The sequence below is a fragment of the Gobius niger genome (assembly GCF_951799975.1).
Source record: "Gobius niger genome assembly, chromosome: 17".
In the NCBI taxonomy this organism is placed as follows: Eukaryota; Metazoa; Chordata; class Actinopteri; order Gobiiformes; family Gobiidae; genus Gobius; species Gobius niger.
The window spans coordinates 25,901,771-25,917,722 of NC_136868.1; the positions used below are offsets into that span (position 1 = coordinate 25,901,771).

Sequence of the window (15,952 nt, forward strand, 5' to 3'; positions counted from 1 at the left end):
TTTTAGGACAGTCCATTTGATACTTCATCTACTGGAGTGGGAGCCTAATGGGGGTAATTATGGCGCTAAAGACGCCATTGTATCTATGTTTGTATACAGTCTCCTTTCATTTGTGAGATGTATGTTTTTTGAAGAAGATAAGAAAAGAGTTAATTTTTCACATAAGAACTGAGTGCAGCATGTATGGATTATAAAAACCTGTGGGTGCACTGCAAATATATATATAAAAAAATCAAAGCAATCTGGTTCCAGCTGGCAATGGGAGATCAAGGCCGGTTCGCAGCATGTGGTGCATTGTAGGTAATTGCCGTCCTCTGGAATGTGTCGAACAAAAGGTGTAGACAGGTAGCAGGAAATGTCTACCGCGTGGAACCAGGCAATTAAGGGCTTTGTGCGCAGTGGGGCAGCTTATGGGGGGGGGGACACCTGCCTACCTGCTGCCTCAATACAAACATTAGCTTTAGTCCGTTTGCAGCCGACTCATAGCGGCGCGACCGTTTGACATGCGCGGGGGGATATTTATCCGAAATGGACCCAGGAGGCTTGTATGCGTGTGGACGGCGGCTGCTCTTGAAAAGGGGGGGTTCTGGGTCGGGGCAGGACTGAGGTCACTCTAGGACTCACTCTCTCCATGCCTAATGCACAGCCGTGTTTTGCTTTGACTGAACAATATCAATCACGGAGTTTGAAAAGCACTACAGGCTGGGCCGAGCAGGGAAATTTAGCATCACCTTGAGGTTTGTGCTCGTGTTATGGATGACTGTAGGACCGGGCCAGGTGACTCATGTTCAGAGTGTGCGGTGTTTGTAAGCGGGCTGTGGTTTGGCATTGTAATTGGATCAATCATACTCTGTCATATTTGAAATACTACCAAATGACTTTTTGGCAACGCTTTATAATAACTGCATCTAATTTAGCCTTAATAAATGATGAATTAACAGTTAATTCATCAACACATTAGTTAAGTGTGACTAACACTACTTGATTACTCATTTACAGTTAATTCTTAACTCGTAATGAATAGTTCTTCACATACTTCACTTATTGATTGTTGAATAGTTAATACTACTAGTTAAGGCGGGTGTACACCGCCCGATTTTGGTTGTCTACGACGAGCCATCACTCATCGTGGGGAAAATCTTAGGTCGTAGCTGAAAATCGCAGGTCTTAGGTCGTACAGTGAAACGGGGACAAATATTTTATATATATACCCATTGCAGTGTTAATTTTGACAACATATTATATTTTAGTTTTAGTCTTAGTCTTTTGACTAAAATGTAATTTAATTTTAGTCGAGATTTGTCGACTAAAATTGCACGTCAATTTAGTCGACTAAATTTAAGACTAATTTAGTCGACTTTGCATTGAAAACATTCATTATAATCATATTTAATCCAGGTCCTCGACTTAGTGGAGCTGCTCCACATGAATAAAGCATAAACCTGTTCATTTGGCAGTGAATTTAAATGATATGAGGCTCTTTCAGACGGTCAGTAGAAGTTTGGATGATTTTAGTCTCTCCTTTTCATTTTTATTTAGTCTTGTTTTAGTCGACTAAAATATCTGGACATTTTAGTCTTTAGTCTAGACTTTTAATTAAGTTTTAGTCCAATTTTAGTCACAAAAATATCACTTTGACTAAAATTAAGACTAAATATTTTAGTCGACGAAATTAACACTGACCCATTGTACGACCAAAGACGAGCTACGACTGACATCAGGCTAGGTCAGAGTGAGCCATCCTCTCACTGCAGAGAGGATCTCTGTCAGTGTCCCATCAACACATCAGCGTGCGCCGCACTCCTGCCAGAGTCAAAGCAACAGAGGCCAGGCGTGAGTGGGTCCGACTACACATTTTACAGGACTACTCCTGCACTTTTCCGAGGAAATAAACCCCACTAGCATGTCTCGCTGGCCTCAGCCAAACACACCAGAAATCAACAACACTCTGGATAACAAGGAAATGAAGCCCTATGTCAAAAATCTTGAAATATCCCTTTAAGGCTAAATAAGGTGTAGTTATTATAAAGTGTTACCGACTTTTCTATTTTTATGAGAAATTATTTTAAGAGGTTGTGCATTATCCTGAGATTTCCATAATGTTTATCAACCCAAGATAATTGTTCATACTCATTTTACAACATCCTCACTGCCTCTCTTTCTCTGCAGCGGATTTACAACTCGTTCGTGTACACGGAGAAGACGTCAAACGGGGAGACAGAAGTGCAGCAGGTGAGTTCAAAAGCTGTCTGATCTGTGAGGATGCGGGCCATGGAGGGTGTCTGCTTGTGTTGCTGTTTAGCCGCAAACAAATACACAGACGCGAGCAGTAGGAACCATCAGAGTGAGGGAGAAAAAAAAAAAAAGCTTTATTAAAATTCTACAGCTGCTGTCTCATTGGCTTTGAAGCCGCCTGTCTGTTTTTCCATCCGCTCTGCACACTCGCAGTGAAAGCTGCAGTCAGAATAAGAGGTGATGGGCTAGTTTTGGAAGATTCACCGGTTTATGCCAGGAATAGGAATTACGACAAACCGCAAGTGCACCGGCAGTGCTTCGTTTAGGGCAGTTTAGCTTCAAATTTTTGTAGAGATCAAAGACAGTGTTGATCGAAGAAACAAGATTATATTGACCGCCTAACCTTGTCAACGCTAAACTTTCATCATGGAGTCTTTAGATTTTGCTGAAAATTATCTAAAGAAGTAATCACTATTTTTTCACCTAAACTTGCTCGGAGATTATTAAGGCGTTAACATGTTTGACATTTTAGCTGCGGATTGAGAAATTGGTCCGATAAATCAAAGGAACTGTGTGTGTGTGTGTCCCAGAATGCTCCTCACTCAAGCGTCAGGGATCTTGGAAGAGTGACAATAAACCGCAAAATGGTAAACAGCCGCCAGCGACAACAGACAAGTTTATGTTTGTTTGCATTTCTCCCGAGACCGTGATTCTGTTTCTGTATCCATCTGTGCCCTCTTGCATGCGTGAGTGGATGTAGAGTATAGGCCGGGCCGCACACAATGCTTCACAAAGGGTGCTTCCCGTTTTTCAGTATTGACAGTCAAATTAGATTAGCTTTTTTACTTCACAGAGCACATTTTAAGCCTGCTCTGGAGCAATTACGCTTGTGAGGAGACTGAAATATGCTGAACTTGGATTTGAAGAGAATATAGACTGTATTTCCCAAACAAAAACAGCCTTAGTGTTTCATTAAATGCAACCACTCAAAACACAATTTAAATTTCAGTACCCTTCACCACCACCAGCTTCCATACTTTTTCCATTTCTGAGCCGGTGATGCAGCCCTAGCTCACAAAGTGCCCATACATTTTGGCCTCAGCAGGCCCTAAATTAATTAAGATGACAGCGCTGGAATGGTTCTGCCTCTCCCTGGGCAGAGGGCCGTGTCTCTGAGCCAAAGCCCCATTAGGCGAGGGACTGCTGGGTAAGAAGAGGGCTGCAGTAGTGGACATGAAGAGCTGCTGGAGATGAGTTCCCCTCTCTATATATTCATTATTCAGACAGGCGCACATCTGTCCCTTTCTAATGCCGGGGATCTCTGGTTCAGGCCATGCTTTTCCGCCGCGGAGTAAACGAGAAATGGAAAAAATATGGATGAATAATGACCACAGTGCTGTAACCTCATCGGGAAGCAAAATGCGCAATCAACGATATGGATCAACTGAAAGAGCAGTTATTTATGTTATGCAATGTCCTCTCTGCTTACAAATGTGCCCGTTGTGTATACAGTAGAACCTCCCAACCCTGTAGTTTAGATGTCTGAAGCCTTGAATTAGTTGTTTATGTTATACTTTCCCACAAATGTTTATGCCCCTGGGGATTTTTAAAAAGTGCTCGACAATGCGAATCTTGATTTTTTTTTTTCAAACATAAATCTCAAACCTCACCGCAGCGGCAATATCCATTTCTTCTGCTGTTCCAAACTGCTTACAGGACAAGCTCTTCTGGGGCCACTCGAAGTGACCTCGCTCTGGTGCACTCAGGGAATATTTATCCTCCTTACCTGTTAGATGTGCACATGTTTTATTGTTTTTTTATACGCCTTTTCCAAACCGTAATTTTAGACAATAGGCCTCCGTTATTCCTTAGGTTGGTTGGGGACAAACCAGGGCCGGAGGAGCTGCACAAAAGAAGCAAATGTTGCACCAGAATTCCCGTCCTTCCTCACACCGTCATTCAGCACTAGTTTTCTATAAATGTTCCTAAGTTTGCATTTGGTCATGAGCTCATTAACTTGAAGTAGTGAGCAATCCATCAAACCCCCAGTTCTTCTAAATGCCCCATCATACTCTATATATTCCACATCCACTTTGTTGAAGGTAGTTGAAAGTGGCATGACTAATGCGCTCAGCAGAAGTTGGTCTGACTGGCATTAGCCGCACAGCGACGGCCCGAAACCTAAACCTAAGACTTCTCAGAGCCGCTCGCTTCTTGTTTCCCATTAAGTCGCCGTTACTTAAGTCCTTTCCTTTGCCCCGTGGAACCGCTCTCCCTCCTGTGCTCCCCGCCTCCCGCTGCGGGAACACTCGTGAGCTCAACACACCACCCTTTGACTTGGGCTTTTTAATACCGGGGCCTACAGTGCCTGATTGTGGCCGGGCTGTGGGGGAGCTGCATGGTGTGTTGTGGTGCGTGGAGGTAGTCGGCCGGGCTATGCTTCGGGCCCCGGTGGAAGGTCTAATAAGAGCACTGGTCTGTCTGATGACTGCAGGAGCGGTCAGCGGGTCGTGGTGCATTTCCCTGTTTCTGGTTTCAATCAAAGCCCTTTTGTACAAGCCGGTAATTATGGGGTAGGAACAAACGGGGTCTAGTTACTGCGGATGACTTTATTGCCACAGCACCCCTATAATCAAATTAATGGAATTCTGTACAAAGTCATTTCAACCATTCCACATTCTGCCGTTTATAAGTTTGATTGCAGACCCCAAAAAGTAATATAAATAACTGACATTTTGTTGAAATAAGTCAATTTCTCCTTGATTTGAGTAACTCTGTCCACAAGGCAAGGTTTTTACACTTAAATAAAGATAAAACAGCTGTTTAAGAAAGATAGAACAACTGTTTTAAGACATTTTTTGACAAAATTTGGATCTTTTTATTTGATTTTGAGCACAATAATATATTTTTCTTACCGATTATTCTGGACTATTGAGCGCCCCTGAATGTAGCCCGCACAAATAACATACGCTGTTCCAAGCGCATTACATTAGAAGCGCCATCAGTGCTGGAAATACTGGACTTTTTCTCTCTCAAATTTTCCAAGAGAATGGTGGCCTTCTGTTCGGCAACATTTACCAGAACTTTAAAAGTTAAAAGTGTGTTAAGAACCTCGATTATATTATTCTTTAAAGGGGTTAGATGCAAGTTGGCCATTATATTCTCATTCACTACTGCCACCTTAGGTCATACGTGTAACTGCACCTTCTTAAGCTCGTGCATGACGGCACTTCGGACCCGAATTAACACCTTTTTAAGTGACAGTGCAGGATTTTAGAGGCAGTTGTGGTGAACAGGTCTGAGCTCATTCTACACATCAGGACATTTCTGGAACATGTAGGGGGAGGAAAATACATGCTTTTAATATTTTTGAGCTCTGTATAGTCCCTTTAAACACGCGTGTCTTCAGTGAAGCCAAAGCGCTGCCCGCACAGCGACTCCTCCTCGGGAGTGGGCCGTGTTTAGAGCTGCCCCCCCTCGGGATGTTTGCGCACACGCTCGTGAGTTTCCCAGTGTTTGAAGCTGCTCTGCACTGGGTCGCTCGAGGCCGGCTTTATACCTATGCATCGCTGGACCCTTCATAATATGTCACCCTGCTGCCCCCGCTCCAGTGTACAGTCAACACAAAGGTGAAGGAAGACAGCAATAGGGTGACACATGACGCGATATTCAGTGTGACCATAAAAATGTATAAATTTGGCGCACCTATGTGTAAGTCGCGAGGTTCAAAGCGTGGGGAAAAAAGTAGCGGCTTATAGTCCGGAAGTCACAGTAATACAGTAAGTGTAAAAATCTTGCCGAATGGACCGATTTCTTGAAATGAGTTACTCAAATCAAGGACACATTGACTTGTATTGTATTGACTTGTAAGAACATTTTGCTTATTTCAAAATGACGTTCTGCAGTGTAGGTTCCTCTTTATTTGATTCACATGGCAAACTGATTTTGAAGAAATATTCTAAAAATGTCTATTTCACTCACTGTGCACATTTTTAACACATCTAAGAAAACAAAAAAAAGTCAACTACATGTTTACCAGCTTTTATACATAACGTGACATACCGGTAAGATTTTAATTTTATTTTTTGTGTCTCTGGAACTCAACTGTTATGTTGACTTATTCACAATAATAAAAGTACTTCACAAGATTTACACATTACACACTTTATCTAACCAGAGAGCAGAATGATATCGACACTTTTATTAAACAGAAAAGCACTTTCTCATTTCCAAACCCTAATGAAGTTCTGATTTGTGCCGCTTCAAGAAGAAGTTCGAGCTCAGTGACTGAACCCTCCAGTCTGTCTACACACTTGTTCTTGTGCCGTTCGAGGACACTCATGTGGAGTTGTTATTGTCGTGCACATGGCTACACGCACAGCCTTCAAGGAGTCTTAAGCACAAACAGCATGTCTCACACTTGCATTAACCGCCTGCCCGTGTTCTCTTCTGTGCAGCTGGCCAAAAAGATCCGCGAGAAGTTCAACCGCTACCTGGACGTGGTGAACAGGAACAAGCAGGTGGTGGAGGCGTCGTACACGGCTCACCTCACCTCCCCGCTCACCGCCATCCAGGACTGCTGCTCCATCCCCGCCTCCATGATGGAGTACGTCTGTTTTTTTTGTTTTGCTTTTTTACCTTTCCTCATAGCCGTGGCTTAATCGCATCATTTTCTGCTGGTAGATGTAAAAAAAAAAACACACATTCTTGTGGGCGGAAAGAAGGAAAAACATGATCAACTGTAAATGTTAAGCTTTCAATATTCTGTGCCAAATGCATTCCATAGTAAAACCAGGCTGTCGGTTCTATATGAGACTACAAACATTTTAGCGTGTCCCTGAATGCAGCAGGCTGAAAACCCAGTTCAAAGCCGTGCTGGGAGAGAAAGTGTTGCTTTCGAGTTGTAATCTACAGAAGCACAGCTGTCTCTTTCCTCTCCTCTTTCTCTCGCTCCGTCCCAATCTCTCTCTCGCTCCCCCTCATCATCCTCCTCCTCCTCCTCCTCCTCTCTCCACCTTTATCAGCCTGTGTACCCGGTCGCTGCGGTTCCTCTTTTTGAACTTCACAAGCCCAAGGTCACCGTGTTTTCCCTTTGTACTCTGGCCGACATCGGGGACGCCGCCACCTGTAGATGTGACTGCCTCCCTGTCTGCCAAATACTCTCTGAAAAATACCTGCTTTCCCCCAGACATGCCACTCTATCTGTATGTTGTGGCGCTGAGAAAGTAGTTTAATTAGTGGACAAACTAATCCAAAAATAACCACATACAGCCATGTTTCCTAATTCGTTCTTAAAGCGGCACAGAATATAGAAGCATTGATATTCGGCTGGATGAGGTGAGGAGGTTCTGGGGATAGTGACGAGGTTCGACATGCCGGAGTGAAGCGGATAGATCCAGAACTTCAAAAGCAGATCCCGAGGGAGTCAGAACGCACACTGCTCTTTCATATATATTTTTGGCTCCTGCAGAATGTGATTGTGACATGCATTTGAAGCTCCACAGATTTAGCTGCTCGTGCTCCTATCCTCCCAAACGGAAAACAGCACCAAATTATGTTTTAAATAAAGGACAAAATCTTCATGTTGAAGTGATTAATTGTCAGTTTTACTTGATTATATATTAATCAGAAAGCATTAACCAAATAATAAAAGATCAAGAAAAAATATGTATAAACTATATGAGCAACTTTGTAGAGTAATTGCCTTAAATTTTAGGCCCACAATAACATTTCACAAATCTATACATACAATTTCTTTTGAAAGTATCAACCGTATGCAATATAAACCAGTTTGGGGACGATTTAGGGCCATTGTTCATCAGTGCAGATGCATTTCCAATATGCCAATGGGCAATTGGTCCTCATGGCGGGGAGCTGACATTGCTGTGATAGCACCCCCTGGTGGCCAGGGGCGACTCCAAAAAGACACTTGGTAAATAGGGTTCCTATGTAGCTTTGGGCCTGGTTCAAACAACTTAAATGCCTGGCTCTTCTTCTAAAAATTGCTGTGAGCCATTAGCCTAGCCATCGCCAGAGTCTGGGGACCACCAATTCATTTTCTCGAAGGAGAGGTGTGTTTTTTGCGATTGTCCTTTAGTCGTTTTTTGGGCACTACGAATGTCTATCATGCATCTGCACCTATAGACATAGCCAATGATATCATCGTCACAGTCTAAAGCTTGATTGGCAAATGGAGTCGCTGCTGTCATGTTGGATCAGTAAATAAACGTTTTATTTATTTATTTTTATCCATAAACAAACTATAAGCTTCCGTATGTCGAATAGCTCGTCATCGTCTTGCCGTCCCTCCTCGTTCTGTGATTGGTCCCCAAATCCTTTGCGAAAATTTCCACCAGGCTCAAAATGATTTGAGCGCACACAGCAGAATGGGTATTCCCAAGCCAATGAGCCATGTGACAACGCTGGGCCATGTGTCATATTTTTAACCACGCTGGTTTTTGTATATTAGAAATAAAAAGTGGAAGCCTAAATCTATGATTGACAGGCTCTGGAGCTCTGTGAAGGCTCGTAGCAGCTCCCCTGAGGGTGGGGCTTTCCCGCCTTTTTGTTTCGTAGGAGTAAATCGAGTAGCCATGTTTATTTCACAGACTACTCGGGATCATTACTATGAACAGGGCTCAATAGAACGGCAGCCAGCCAGGTTGGGGAAACCTGGCTGCCTTTAGTGATCCTCTGTCCTGCAGGTGTGGGGGGCTCTCGGTGCCTCTTCAGTGTTTCAGAAGAAGAACAAAAAATGTCTTCGCAAATGTCTTTAGCTCATCATCCAACGTTAGCAAAAACCGCACTTACTACGTACAAAAACGGTAAAACGTGAAACATGATTCAAAACAAGAATCCAGTCCTGTCACGATTGCAAAAGTTCTTTGATATTTGGTCGTCAATTGCTTAATTTATTGAAAATTGTATTGTTTGCCTTTCCAAATATCATCACATTTTTTACAACCAGCTACAAATTGCAATGGTAATAGTTCCCATGCCTCTGCTCGGTGCGTGTCGTTTGCCGGGTTTGTCCTTGGTTTGGTGCAGCCCCTCAGCTGCTGCGGGGTCTCGGTCAGGTCAGCCAGTTTAGCGCAGATCGGGTTGTTCACACGGTGTCTGTTGGCTGTCGGGCTAGCAGCCTATCATTTGCCACAGAGGAGGCCACTCGGGGCAGTGCTCCGGGCCCGCTCTGGTATGCTTTAATCACTGCACGGGCCCTCTGCAAGACACCTGAAAATAGCAAGCGCATGCGTCTGGCTCGACCCGGCCGGCGTGTTTGTGTCTTTAAGTGTAGTCGGTGCCCCATTTCAACAGTTTCTTCGATAGCCAGCTGTAAAAGTGGCAAGTGTGCTCACGGGCTTCAATAGTACGGTTTCAGATGGGCTAATTGAAGGCTGGTTATGGCCCCCCTGTTATGGAGATATTCATTTTAGAAGGAGTTTGTTTTTGTTGAATGTGATCATTTTCTCACTGCCAAAATGCTGCATAAGTGGTATATTTTTAAACGTCCCCCTCTGCGTACAACCGTGCAAAAATTGTTTCCTTTTTTGGAAATGAGTAAGTGGTTAATGCTTTGGAGCCGTGTCTTTATCTCATCTATTCCAGGTCATAGCAACAACTTTACGGTCTTAAAATACGCTATTTAGCTTTTGAACACGTCTTTCACTAGTTCCAGGTTATGCATTTTGGAGACGTCAATAGTTCATTATGGGGGAATATGCTCAAAGAATGATACTTAATTGCACATGGGCAGCAATAAGTTATTTCTACTATAGTATTGTTAAATTAAGCTACAGGTCGACTGTTATAACTAATGATACCGCTAGTGCTGGTTTTAATGAGAGCTCAATTTGTAAATCAATGAGCACTTTTGGACTGGTGTAAAAAGACTGGAAGAAGGGACAAACCACAATTGCAACTTTGCTGCCTACGGGTCGGAGGCCCTAATACACACTAATGGAATCAAGAAGTAGAAGCTAACAGGCTAACGGGCAAAGCTAGCTGCGGGCTAGCGCCACTTAAACAGTATTTACAGCCAAGTTAGAGTGAAAAAATGATCTCCATCATGTAATTGAATTACAATATCCCTCTGTCCCTTTTGTTTTTTCTGTCAGCGTAGCATTTACTCCCACGCAACCTGCTACGACACCTGCAGTGGCGCTTATGACTTCTAGGGGCATTAATTACTTAGTGTTAGAGAAATAACAATGGTGTTCGAGAGGATAGATGAATGACAGGCAGCAGTCTGGATGTCTTATGCAGGAGAAGTTTATTTACCATCGGTGCGGGACCCGGAGACATGAACTCGAGACATTGCGCTAGTCCTACCATTCAAGTCTGTCTATGCTTCCACAGAAGAGGGATGAATACCCTCTCAGAGTGTCATACTGATACGCAAGCATTCAGTGGCAGAGAGTGGGCGCCTGAGCATCACAGTCAAGGCTATGACAGAGATAGTACGACTGTACAGCCTGACCCAGTATGATAAATAGCGATTTAATGTTATCCTCTAACACTTAGTACTGCTTTAAGAGAGTTCACATTAATGATCTAATTACTGTCCACATAAATTGTGTATGACTTTTTGGTGTCATTTTATTTTCTCCATCCGTCTGCTGTGAAAATCACAAATATTAATACAATCTTTTTAAATGCAGGGATCCTATAACTGTGAGCATGTTTTCTAGTTTACATACAGTAAATAACAAACAGATAAGTGACAGTTGCAGCCTGCTTCTCTGGGGTAATTGTTCTCTGTGGGCTTGTGCACATATGATCACACATGAATCCTTCTGCAGGCTGCGCTTTCATAAACGGTTTTAAAACAGTGGACGGCTCACAAGTGCAAACACTTCAGTTGTTTTAGTTGGTGCTGCTCTATTACTTTTTCATCACTACTTATATTGTAGAAAAAAATGGCTTTATAAATATTTCATCTCAAAGTGAAAGGAACAGAAATATATATGGAATTCTCTCAAAACTCACGGGAGCGCTGATGAATAATTGAATATTTCTTTGTAAGGTCGTGTTGGTGCTCCTGCTTTGGGCTTGGTCCTGATATATGCATGATTAATATGCACATTTCGATTTATTTTTAGATTTTTATATTCTGTCTGCATTGTTTTTTTTCTCCATCATTTCTAGTCCTATTCCATGAGCTGGAATTTAGCCATCTTGTTGCAGACCACATTTCTCTGCCTTCGTTAAGCGTCTGATCAGAATCGCAGCCCTCCTCTCTCCCCTCTCTCCCTCCAACGCCTTCTGATGTGGAATTCAAAGTGCCTGCAAATGTATTTTTTATCTCGTGCACACATTTTTTTTTTCCCTTTCCCCACTACCCGCCTATGCAAATGAGGGAGAAGAATAGTAATGACCCTGGCCTTGTGGATGGGCCAAGTTCAAATAAAGGCTGCACATCAGAGCAGCTGTCAGTCAAAAAGCGGCGCTCGTGCCAGCAGAGGGGTCCTGTTTACGAGCGTGCACGTGCCATCCCGTGGAGGGTGCGCACGTGGGGTGTGTAGAGACGGATCAAAGCCTGGAGCCTTGGTGCACCGCAGAGCAGCCTGTGCATTCCTCTCAGCATTCTAGCTCTTAACTTAACGCTATGTCCAGGGCAAGCAGGCAGGTTTTTAGATTTGAAAAAATGAAAATGGGTCCATCTTGTGTGAGGACGTTTGTAAAATCAACAAGTGTTAAACACGTGCTGAAAGGGATTCACGCCTTGTTGTTCTTATCATTGCTGGAAGTGGGGATGCTCCATAAGCTATTAATGTAACACTGAAGTGCACTCATGTGGCCAGAGTCACGAGAGCGTGCAAGAAATGGATACAATATTAAGAGAAAGGGGATTGAATTCAAATGAGGGGTTGGTTCCTATTTTGAAACTTTCAAGACCATAGATTGGAAAATGACATGCTACAGTATATACAGTACGAGGGCTGGGACAGTACAATATAGCCTACAGTAGTGTTTTGCAGTATATCCAGGTACATCTTGGTTGTGATACGTGTTTCACTCCAAACTATAACCTCATGAATACAATCTTAATTGCACTTTGTTATGGCGTGGTCCTTGCTAGTGAATTATATTGTAAAACATGATACCAAACTAGAGCATGGGGGGGAAAATAAACGATACAAATGTTTTTGACTTAAAGTTGGCTGATTGCTTAAAGGGACTATAAGGAGTTTAAAAATGTTAAAATGATGTATTTTCCTCCCTCTACATGTTCCAACAGTGTCCTAGTGTGTAGAATGAGCCCAGACCTGTTCACCACGACTGCCTCTAAAATCCTGCACTGTCACTCAAAACGGTGTTACTTCGGGTCCGAATTACCATCATGCACGAGCTTAAAGGGGGGGGGTTTATGCAAAATCGACTTTTTCAAGCTTTACATCATGTTATTATGTCATTCCCTCATTAAAAACATGCCTGAAGTGTGGCCTTGGCACATTCACGTATTTTTGAGTAATCTGTAAAAACTCTAATGGCGGCCATTTTAGGGATAGGTTTGCCTGAGTCCTCCTAGGAACGCCCCCACCTCCTGGAGACGCCTCCGAGCTTATGTCACCAGCCGAGTAACCAACCACTGCTCCTCAGCAGAACCCCCTCCCCACTGATGCCACAGACAGCGTGTGGAGGGGGCGTGTCGGAAAGAGTCAGAGGTTCTTAAAGAGACAGAGGCCTATTTCAAGACATTCACTACAGCCATTTTGAGAGAGACATTTTATACAAGGCAGTTTTTCTAATTTACTGCATTTACAGACCAACAGAAGGTTTGGTCATCATTGTAGTGTGCTATAGACTGGTGCTATGTGATTGAAAAAAGCATAATACCCCCTCTTTAATATAGAAGGTGCAGTTACATGTATGACCTGAGGTGGCAGTAGTGAGCATAAAATAACTTGCATCTAGCCCCTTTAAAAAAAAGTCATATTTTTAAAATGCCTCTGCAATCGATGTTAGATTCATTTTTCATTTATAACTTTTGGAAAGTCAACTTGTGTTTTCCTACCAAATTCATTCGGGGTAATAGAAAATGATTAATGTATTATTTGGTGCATTATTAGAACACATGGTAAAGGGCCCTTTACATGATATGGCATTGTAAGTAAAGTGTATCACCAAAGGCTACAAGTAGGGCATTTAAGAGATGTGACCCTTGTCTACTCCTGTCCCTTTGTTTTGTCAATACATTTGAGTGAATGCTTTCCTTTGTTTGCCTTTTAACATCTGGGGTAACAGCAATCAATCACCCAACTCATCACCAAGCTCCTAGCCTTCAGCGCTGGCATCATTCATTTCAACGTGAATGCCAGGAAAGCTTCTTTCTAGCCGGGCCTGGGATTGGCACAAGGGACTGACAATACGTTCACGGACTTATAACCTGACCTAAAACCTCTTCAACCTAAAACTTTCTCCTCCCCGTCAACATTATGAGGAGTCCATAATACACAGCCCCTGAACCAGCTGCTCTGGTTAAAAAGGATGGGTCAAAATGTTTGTAGGCTTTATGCTTCTTTTCTCACTTACGGTCATGTGCGCCGTATGTTAACGGGAAAGCAGGATTTCCGTGGAAAATATTGCTCACACAACGATATACCCCCGGTTTTATACGAGTCCTGTAGAGCAGATGAGGACGCTGCCCGCGGCTCACTCCTGGTCCAATCAAACAAAGGTTTCAACAGATGTTCCACATAGCATCGAGTCCAGAGTGTGGATGTTTTTTGTTTAGAACGCGATGCCTAATTTACGAGGGATTTGTGGGCGGTCTATAAATCCTCACTTTGTTCACGTCTGTGTGTGTCTGTGTGTGTGTGTTTAGGTTTGACGGAAACTTCAATACCAACGTGTCCAAGACCATCTGCTGCGACAGGCTGTCTCCAAACGTCAACAGCCGAGCCTTCAACCCCGGACGGGACCTCAACTCAGGTTTGGAGCCCGGGATGTTTTCAAAAAGCTTAATTAAAATGACGCAATGAACAGAACACATATCGGGTCTTTGCTTGTGAAGTGTTGAAAAGCTTAATTTCGCTCGTGGATATTCGCCGGCGTCGAAATCAGTAAAGTCCAAAAAAAAAAAAAAAAGCAGCAGTTGCCATGGAAACAGAGGCTTTAATTAATAAATGTTTCATCTGGCGGTGCGTTGAAACCAAGAGAGAGAAATAATGAGCTTTTTTATGTCCAAAAAGATTTGAGTTATAAGCCTGTCCCTGTCTTCACCTCTCTCTTTCCTGCGATTGGGTTTGAAAAGTTTTTTTTTCTTTTTTTTTTCCCCTTACTTTGAGATCAAACAGTCCCAGTTAGACTTTGAAGTTTTGGGTCTTTCAGGTTGGACTGTTTTCAATTCCTCATTAAAGCTAAACCCATTTTGAATTCGCTGTTTTTTGCGTCACCTTGGCTTACATTGCACTCTTTTTACTTATTCTGATTTCGTAAAGAGTCAATATTTCTCAATTGTTAAAGTTCGAGGTCATTCCATACGCTGTCAAAATGTAAGTCCAATATCCAGCTCGTGCGTGCTTCTCGTTCCGCCCCATCTGCCTTTGATTATGGATAAGTGATGTAAAAAATCCAGCTGAATTCTTTCCCCTGCTGATGTGTCAGGTCTGATGCCTTCACTGTCTGGACTCCTTCAGTTTCTTTTATGTCAGATGTTTACCAGACTTAATATAATATACTTTCTGCTTTCGTGATGACATGTTAGGTGTTTGTTCTGTTTTAATCCAATTTTAGACCTGGTTTTGTTCTGATCTTGATCTAGGCGTGGTGGCAGTTGGACAAATACTCGTTGGTACTTGGTGTGAAGAGTTTGAGAATGACCAAAGCTCAACCTTACACAAACTTTTATACCTTTAATATTTACAAATACTGTAATATGATAACAAATGCCCAAGTAGAAGCTAAAGTAAATGCCCTGTTGATGTGTGGCTGAATCAAATGCAACCATTTTAATTTTCTATGCAATACATGATTTCAATAGCTGTATACAGTAATGCAAGTCCAAACCCATTGAAGTCATGTATAGACGGTACATAAATGTTAATGTTAATAATCTAATACAATATTGTGAACAACAACAAATATCAATTGAAATAGTTCTAGGGGTTTTCGCACTGGCTCTGTTTAGGTCGACCTGGTCAGTATGAATTCAACCCTAAACAGGTGGTCTTGGAGTAGCTGTTCACTCGCACTCTGGAGCACTTTCACTGTCATTCCTGCTTTTTGAGTGAAGATAATAGTTACTTTTAAAGGAATAGGCCACCGTTTTTCCATACTGAGATATGTTCTTACCTTAGCTTTGACGAGTTCTTTAGGACCTGTCTGGTCTTCACCCGTGCCTTCAGTCACGTAAACACAGCACAGACGGCGTTAGCATTTAGCCTCTCCCTCTCTCCTCTATAGCTCCAAAACTGTTCAAGGTAGAAGCTACCAAGCTCTTCCACGTTTTCCCTATTTAAATATGGTTACGTGAAGTGTAACCACTTGTGTAATTACACTACAAAGTATAATTACACAAAATTAAACGATGTGGATTTTCTAAGCGGATAAAAGGGGGAACTATATTGTAAGGCGTAATAATACCAGGAGTAATTTGGCATCCGCGCAGTAAAGTGAAGATTACTGCGTGGATTTCGAACTACAATATAGTTCCCCATTTTATCCGCTTAGAAAATCCACATTGTTTAATTTTGTGTCATTATACTTTGTAGTGGAA

The 15,952-nt window shown here is 42.6% G+C and overlaps 1 protein-coding gene across 1 annotated transcript in view; it reads left to right on the top strand.

The window, feature by feature from the left end:
- Window positions 1-15,952, top strand: part of cachd1 (cache domain containing 1) — a gene marked incomplete at its 5' end in the record, with an annotated part of 79,763 nt that overhangs the window by 28,070 nt on the left and 35,741 nt on the right. Inside the window, 3 exons of the mRNA XM_079575621.1 lie at window positions 2,170-2,232; window positions 6,693-6,841; window positions 14,060-14,166. Of these exons, the coding sequence (XP_079431747.1) occupies window positions 2,170-2,232; window positions 6,693-6,841; window positions 14,060-14,166 (319 nt within the window). The remainder of the gene's footprint in view (window positions 1-2,169; window positions 2,233-6,692; window positions 6,842-14,059; window positions 14,167-15,952) is intronic.